Source organism: Phoxinus phoxinus (assembly GCF_949152265.1).
Source record: "Phoxinus phoxinus genome assembly, chromosome: 2".
Classification (NCBI taxonomy): domain Eukaryota; kingdom Metazoa; phylum Chordata; class Actinopteri; order Cypriniformes; family Leuciscidae; genus Phoxinus; species Phoxinus phoxinus.
This window is the reverse complement of record NC_136877.1, coordinates 22363625-22372555: the sequence shown is the minus strand read 5'-3', so window position 1 is coordinate 22372555 and position 8931 is coordinate 22363625. Positions and strand designations below refer to the sequence as shown.

Sequence of the window (8931 nt, the reverse complement as noted above, 5' to 3'; positions counted from 1 at the left end):
TTCTGGCAAGATTTACTATCCCAAGAGGCCACGGGAGAGGATTTTTGTGACCTATGCAACTGACATGGTAGGTCATGTGATAAGGGCAACATGGCGAATGTAGTACATCCGGATTACATTCTCATATTTTTTTTTAGCAGGCGTGAAGTACCGTAATTAGGCATTCAAAATAAGTACCTACTCGAAAGACAGTATGCGATTTCGGAAGCAGCCTATAGGCTCTATGCTGAACGTCACATGAAAAAAAACAGGTCATAAATCAGGTCAAAAACAGACATGAATCTCTCTGTCTATTCAAGTATAAATTGTATGTACATGATCATATGCATGTCACAGCAGTGTGGGTGGGTAGCTGACAGATGTGGGGTTATGTATAAAAATGTTGTCTTTCAAATAGAAACAGTCTCTGAGAGAATGAAGGAAATGCAAAAAGTGTTGCATCCGTCCCCGCTCTCTCCTAAAAGAGATTTATTTGAAAGGTAAGTTTATTTTAAAGTAGCTACAGACATGAATATTTACATATGACCCACATTTTATTTGAAAATAATGTCATAATAGCAACTCTGTGAATTCAAATTTCTCTTAATTAGCCTATAGGGTTTAAATGAATAGCGAAGATGTCTGAAATGTACATCTAAGTCATGGAATTACTGAATAATAACCCCATAAATGCATACGTTTTAAATAAAAAATATATACATGCAACTCTGGGCCTTCTGTGCCAATTCCTACCCTACGGGTTTCATTTTAAAACAATGTGCACTGCACTCCACAATCTAAAAGCATTAGTGTGTCGACAAATCCCTCATTAACAAATAGAGCTTTGATATTCACCATAATATAATGTCAGAGATCATTCAATTAACCTCAAATCTGTTTGGACTAACAATCGTACAAATGTGTATATTCAGATGAAATGACAAAATAAAGAATAACATGTATCCATTCATCGAATGTGTTGAGATTTTGTGCCATCTATGGTCAACAGATTCAAAATAAGGTCTTCATTTTGCCCCATCTTACCCTACGTTGCAGAGATGAGAGCAGAAAACAGCAAACACACATCCAACATCCCAAAGTCAATGGATTTATTTCCGTTGCACTGAAGTTGTTCACAGTAGTTACAAGGGGATACGTTAGCGGCGATTCTATTTTTCCCGCTCTGTATTAATCAAATCCGTGATACATTACAATCCAGCTCTCCCAAAGTACAAAATATGAAGGACAACAATGTGTATTGCTTAGATTACATCTCCACTTATTCTCCACACTGTATGTTCCCATAAGTGATCATGTGTTATGACATCCCAGACCCCCAACCCGAGAGCATGATGCAGTAGAGCATGTGGCGAGAAAGCATTCACGATAAGGGAGATGAGAGGAAAAACGACAAACTGAAAATGAAGGCGTGATAACGGGGGAAAACAAGTCGATGATGGAAAAGGAGAAGGGGAGGAGAAATTTAACATCCACAACATCATGCAAATTAAAGCCGAATGTCGGACATGCAATACGAGAGATAGAGTCAGGAGCAGCAGGATCCCCTTGATGGTTTTAAGAAAGTCATTTGCCCAAAGTTGTCTATTTACAACATGTGATTTGAGCTCGTCCACCTGTTTTACACGCACAATGAGATGAGTGACAAATATCAATACTTCATTATCCCTCAGACCCCCACCCCACCCCACCCCCACCCTAAAGAGGCTAGTCTACATTCTTAAATTACCAGTAAATAATTTAACATATACTACAAGCTCTTTAATCTGGTCAAAGCCGGGAAAGAAAGAGTGCTTCATTCACAAAATCGGATAAGTGTTATCGTACACAAAACACAAGATCCTTCAAACAATCTGACGAGTCGCCCTGATGCAAACAATAAAATCTTCACCAGCCGGTTTTGTATATATAAATATTCCCCAGCTGAATAAATTAAAAAAGACAACAAAAAAACACATAAATAAGTTAGAAAAAAAAGGTTTCTAAAAAGGTCTCTGAATCCCGCAGATGTTTCTCAATAAAAATTCAACACAAAATAAATAAAAATTGACATCCTTGAATACATTAAGCATAATTGTCATTCAAATCTAACATTTCATGAACGCTACATGAGAGAAAAAAAGACAAACAGTATGTGGCAACACAATTCATCTAAGCAATGTCACTCATAGACATTTGTTACATAAGGAATATTTTAGTCTGTACAACAGAATAGATCATTTACTGTGACGCCCCCCCTCCCACCCCCGTATCCCAGTCCACAGCATCCACCGAAGTTCTCCCCATCATTTTTCAAATAGGTTCTCCAAATCTTGTACAGCAATGACACTGAGTTCATAAAATGCTTTAAATTCTTCATTTCACTCAAAAAAAAAAAAAAATACAATGGAAAGAATACAATCCAACAACGGTCCTCGAGGGCAACTCCTCAAACACGTGCGTTATGATGTCCAGAGTTCCATTCGCCATTTGTCCTTTTGTAACGATGTCCTGTATGTACGTTTGTGTGTGCATCAGCAGAGAGAAGGAATAGGGGAGAAGACGAGCAAGGATTGAAAAAAAAAAGAAAATAAAACCTGAATGTTTAAATAAAAGAAGATGAATTGTTGGTTAGCTTATTGAGAATTCATAAACATCTTTATTTTAAGGCTCCACTCCAAATCCATGGACATGTGTGGCTGTATGTACAGTAGCTGCAGGAGGAAGGAGTTGAGGAATAGGTTGGGACAGCTCTTGTTGGTGTTTGGGGTGTTTAGATGCATCAGAATGAGGAGTTTCCCTCAGCGGCTTGTACTGAACTTCCTGTGTAATGTGCCCTCCATCAATGTGCCATACATGAATCTTGTGCAAGAGCAGGACTTGGGCTTTAACACGTTTTCTGGATAATTCCTGGTAGCAGAAATAAATAAAGGCATCATAAAACAGAATTTAACGAGACACTGTGAAGAACAAACAACACTGGAGAGAGAGAGAGAAAAAAAAAGTGTGTCTGTATGTATGCGCCTTTTGTAAAGTGTCGGGTCAGTACATACAGTACTTCAATATTCATTCCGTTATATAAAACTTTGTAGAGGCTTGGTTAAAACCAACTTGAGTCAACAACATCCTTTCAGCAGTCACCGTGACTGGATTCTTTTATTTTATTTTAAAACTAGCGATCTAGCATTTCTCCAGGTTTTAAGGTTGTTCCTGTGTCCCAACTGATGGTGCCATCTTGGCTTTGTCTTGGCCAGATGGACATTTGGAGTCATTAGGCTCAGGCTCGTGTCTCTTGCTGTTGGCATGCTTGGGCGTGCCGGGCGGATGGGACACCTGCCCGTTCTTCTCGTCTGAAAAGAGCTGTTTAATTACGTCAAAGAAGTTACTCAATGGGCTGCCTGGGTGCACAGATGGGAGAAGAGGAGAAGAACAAGAAAACAAGAAAGGAGAGAGAGAGAGAGACAGAGAACAAATAAATGAACAATGAGGATCACAGACGAGGCAAGGTGAGATGATGAGAGGCAGGATGAGACTGCGTAAACTGGAGACGATAAGCCATGTATCTGACACGGATTCAGCACACATCTGCAGGCATGTTAACTGTTTGACAGTACAGCTGTATTACTGTTCAAAGGTCTTATTGTGGTAGTGAGTATCTGTGGCTGAGCAGTCTCCATCTGATCTGTGATCTTCACTGGATGGAATGAAAAAAAAAATGTGGCTGTTGATGCATTGCAAAGAAATGTATCTGTACTGATGAGGTTTAGGAATGCAAATTGTGTGTGAATATACATCAATGAAGAATTGCAAATATTGTATATGGTAGGCTATATAGTATACATTGGGGGTGTAAATATGCATTGGTACACCTGAGAATGAAAACTGTGATTGATTAATTTGTTCACAAATCGGACTACTCTGGTCATTATGTACGTTTCTGATTCCTTTAAAAGAACCGGTTCATAATACATGTTCATTTGCAAAGTGGACTACACTGGTCATGTTGTTTGGTCTTGATTCACTCAAAATAACCGGTTTATACAATATTTTTTGCGCTAATTGGAACTGGTCTAGTTATGATTTTGATTCACTTAAAATAACCAGTTTATAAGAATCTTCTATTTTTTTCACAAATTGGAACTGGTCGAGTTATGTGTTTTTGATTCACTTCCCAGACAGCAACATAGTGTCGGCCCAGATCCAGCCCACATCTGAACCATGTGGAATCCACATACCGGATGTGGGCCGGATCTGGGCCGACACTGTCTGGGTCACATTGTTAAAAGCGCTATATAAATGAAGATGACTTGACTTGACTAACTTGTTTATAAGAGTAATTTGTTTGGGAATCAGACTACACTAGTGACAGTTTATGTTTTGGATTGACTTAAAAGAACCAGTTCAATAATCATTCTTAGCGAATCGGACGACAATGGTTTTGCTGTAGGTTTTTGAATCACTTGGTCATCATTTGATGAATCATTTGTTTGTGAATCGGGCTACACTGGTCACACTGAATTTGTTTGATTTACTTTAAAGAACCGATTCATAATAGTCTTTTGTTCAGAAATTGGACTACACTGTTTGCAAGACAACCTGACTCATAACTATCGGGTCTACACTTGTTTCTGTATGTTTCACCCTGTGTGTTGTTGCAGCGCCCCTGAATGATAACGGAAACCCTGCCAGAGTATTTTAGTACAGTGTTCTGTTCATACTGTAGCAGCGGAAGAATACATGTTGAAGAACATGAAATCATTTGGTTCCAGTATTTATTTATTTTTTAAAAGAATTAGACTTGATCCCAACCCTACTCTAATTAAACGTGTCTTCATTATTTAATAAATTAAAAATGGTGCTAAAACCACTGAGCTGAATGGAATCATGAACAAATGTCATGATGTATTACATGACTTAACCATAATTGAATTAAAACATTGTCAAATGCTATATTTACACCCGTGTACATATACAGCTACATATATAATGCTAAATTCATCATTGAAATGCAGTGGTACAAATTGTTGCAGATTCTGAATACACCTGACGGCCGGTTCAAAGGGATTAACTACACACCCTATTTGACACCAACACAGGCTTGCAAACCATCACCTCTATTTCCAATTTCATAAGTGGCTGAGTAGCAGCATCCCCGATAACACAGGCTATAGCATGGCAGAACGTGGCCTATGTGAACACTGGAGTAGATTGCCTTAGTCCCAGAGCTTGTCTCTGAGTCTCTCAACACAATCTGGACTCCTCTCAACATCATGACAGGCTGCTTTACCACAGCCTAGGAGACTCTCCAAGAGACATGACAGCTGTGGCAGCTTTGAGACACTCAGGACACCGTTTCAGCATTTCTACTGTGAGACATTGCAAATGTTCATCTCTGTTTAGATTTATGCTCGGTAAACTATTACAGATGCAGAAAACTACCGGTAAAGCATGGCTATTTTTCTCTTATATGGGGAATGTTCTGAGCTGCAGTGAAATACACTATATGGACAAAAGTATTGGGACACACGCACCTCTAAATTATCGAATTATTGAGTTTGACCCATTGCCACAGGTGTATAAAATCAAGCACATAGTAGCCATATATATGTTTATTTATATATAGCATGGTACTGTGATAGGATGCCACCTTTGCAATAAGTTTGTGAGATTTCATCCATGCTAGATTTTCACTGGTCCACTGTAAGTGTTATTATTGGAAAGTGGAAAGGTTTAGGAACAGCAGCAACTGTTCCTTTCAACAGCACGAAGCGGAGGACCACGTAAATTCACAGAGGCTAAACTGAGGATTTATGTCTCACCCTACAAATTAACTTATACAATTATATTTGTAGTTACCATATTCCAGATTTGAATGCATCCTGGTTACATCAATATGAACTGACGTATTACAATCCAGGATTATGGTATTATATAAAAAAGGAAGAAGAAAGAAAGCAGCTGAAATTGTAAATGAGCTATGGGAATTATACAATTGATGCCTTATTGTATAGTTCCTAAGATCTTGTGTGTTAGTAATGGCTATAGTGACTACTCTCTTCCTTCAAAACTACTATTAATCCTATAGTAAACCTCAAAAAATCTGAACAGACTTTACTGGTACTTGTTTTAATATTGTATTTACAGGGACCTACAGTACATAAGTAGGTCACGCTGAGCAAACTAGTCCCTTTAGTATTCTACCCCTCATTACACAGTGATTCTACAGATGATTATTTCTACTGTAAAAAGTCCCAAATGATCAACATGAAAGAAGTGTTTAGAAAGCAGAGGTGCTGAGATGCATGCTAACGTAAAAGCTCAACGTTATCTTCAAATAGAAAACCTGGTTTAACAGATTCATAAGAGCTGCTGATTAAATGTCTAAATTAATGAGGCCTTTCACCAAAGTGATTCAGATGCAACAATTGACCCACAAAGAAAAGTAGAGTGATGCAAGAATTGAATACGGAGAGAAAAACAACATGAAGTATGCATGAAGCTTTCATCTCTCTGGAGAATTTAAACTTTCATGGATTGTCCTATCAAGTGAGATCATGCACACACACACACACACACACACATCAACACATCTGTGCATATTTTATATTTCAAGGGTTAGTTCACCCAAAAATGAAATTCTGTCATCATTTACTCACCCAAACCCATAAGACTTGTGTTCATCTTTGTAAAACAAATACAAATGTTTTCTGTCCCTCCATTGAAAGTCCATGCAACCAAAACTTTAACACATCAAAAGTACAAAAATAGATCGTAAAAATAATCTATATGAATCAGCAGTTTAATTCAAGTCTCCCAAAAAAAAAAAAAAAAAAAAGTTCATAATTTAAACCAATTGTGTCTCTTCTACTTTTTGATGCGCTAAAGATAAGCGTTTCAAAGAGGAATGCTTAAGGGTTTGGAACAACGTGAGAGTGAGTAAATGATGTCAGAATTAAACATTTTTGGTGAACTATCCCTTTATAAGTCTCTGTGTATAAGTGCCACATATTGGACACCGTGTGTATGATAACAAAAGTGACATACACCGTGGCAGGAGTGTTAAAATAAACCTCTTACCACCCTTTGAACGCTTTCCTGTCAAAGGAACATGACATATTACTGTAACATGTCCGATCAAATAAAATATTCAGCCTACAGTATATTGACATTCTCAATGCACCCCGTTGACTTTACAGTATTGACACGAACTCAGTGATTCGACCTTCTTGCACAGATGTTTATAGCGTGGCCACATCTGTTGAGAGTGAAGCATGCTGGTGATCAGTGCTGTGCAGGTCTGCTCACGGTCAGTAAGGACAGGACAGTCAAGCTCACGTGCCCATTCACTCAACAGCCACCGTGACCATGAGCCGTGGGAGAGCAGGGGGTGAAGGGCAAAGCCAGGGGGAAGGGGTGGATGTGATTGACAGGGTGAGAGGATGGCACGATGGCTACACTGGTGATGGGTCACGTCCTGATAACAGCTCTTCTTTAAGACAATCCAAATGCACAATATGAATAGAATTTCGTAAATCCTGTTTCCCGAATCTTTTATAGAATTAGGCATTGAGAGAGAGGGGTTTTGTTTGAAACGGCATACTACAACACTGATACTATTTTTGCAGTGTGCAGAATGTAGGCTATACTGTCCACACTCATTTTCTGTAACATTGAATACATAGATGACCTGTTACATTTGCTACAATCTGCAGCCTACAACCAGAGCACACAGTGACAGGCATTGTACCTCACTATACAAAATGTCCAAATTGACCTTCCATTTCCAGAGTAATGAATGAAACAGTACACCAATACTAGCACAGTGGATCTCAGCAAGCAATTTTGCGTTTAGAAAGATGTCTAATAGCCGGACACACAGCCCTGACGTCTAGGCTAAAATAAGGCAAAATTTGGGCTGTCAGTGAAAATTGAATAGATGTCTAAACCATAGCCCAAGAATAGGCGCACAGGCTATGCATAGAACATGTCAAAGAAATGAAACCAAACACCTTGTTATCACTGTTGAATTTGCTTACATGATGGAATATCATCCATCTCGAAAGTTATTTAGGCAAAAACGACATCACCAAATTCAAGGTTATTTTGGATAGAAGTGGGTTACTCATAGTCGGACTATATCGGGTCTATAGTTAGCCGAGATGGTGAAATGACAGCTATTGCTTGCTGGAGTGCCTACTATTATTTTTAAAAGATAGTATGTGAAACAGAAAGCATCCTATTTTTAGTGTGGATGAGTCAATGCTAGTTGCTTAAAATAGATTTTACAGAAGTGTATTATGGGCAAAAACTCAAACATTTTAGCTTCAGATTATGATTCCATCCAGTCGGAGGATATCAGGCATTAATATTTTGACTTGATTATATATATATATACACTGGAAATGGAAATGGAAGTTGAACATTGCATTATGGGATACACTACCCAATGCAGTGTGAACACTTTGGCGTACAGTATGCAAGTCATCCAGGTATTTTATGCACATGGAAAATGTACTTAGTGTGCACAGTAGACATACGATAATGCAGAAATTATATGCCAAACTCCCTTTTCTGTATTACTGCTTTGATTGCTTTTGGACAGTTAGGATTTGGAGCTGTCCAGCAGAGGGAGCTGTAACAGGCTCTTCACCATGTGCACAATGTGACAATATGAGAAGACAGGCGAAGGATTTCTCTGTTCTCTTATTTCATCATCTCCAGCAGGAACCACAGTCTAGCCCATCACATTTCTGCTCGTAAAACGAACAGTTTGAAGCCACATTCGTTTAACTGGGACACAGGTTTGATTTTAATATTTGCAAGACATTTCCTGGATATGGATATAAACCCTTGTTAATACACGCGAGTGTGCTCTAGCATGCACAGTGAGCGTGTGTGACTGCTAAGGAGAGTGTGCGCGCGTGTGTGCCAGTGCCTTGCAATGCAGTTCTGTGC

General features: G+C 38.7%; 1 protein-coding gene across 7 annotated transcripts in view; it reads right to left on the bottom strand.

Moving 5' to 3' along the window:
- Positions 1–1069: 1069 nt before the first annotated feature.
- brsk2b (BR serine/threonine kinase 2b) overlaps positions 1070–8931 on the bottom strand; it is a 140850-nt gene continuing 132988 nt past the window's right edge. For 6 of the 7 annotated variants that reach the window (XM_079604717.1, XM_079604712.1, XM_079604716.1 and 3 more), the window contains one exon: positions 3044–3374. In XM_079604717.1, the coding sequence (XP_079460843.1) occupies positions 3175–3374 (200 nt within the window). In that variant the 3' untranslated portion in view covers positions 3044–3174. Of the gene's footprint in view, positions 2887–3043; positions 3375–8931 lie in introns of those variants that run through there. The other variant, XM_079604715.1, reaches the window with a different exon arrangement.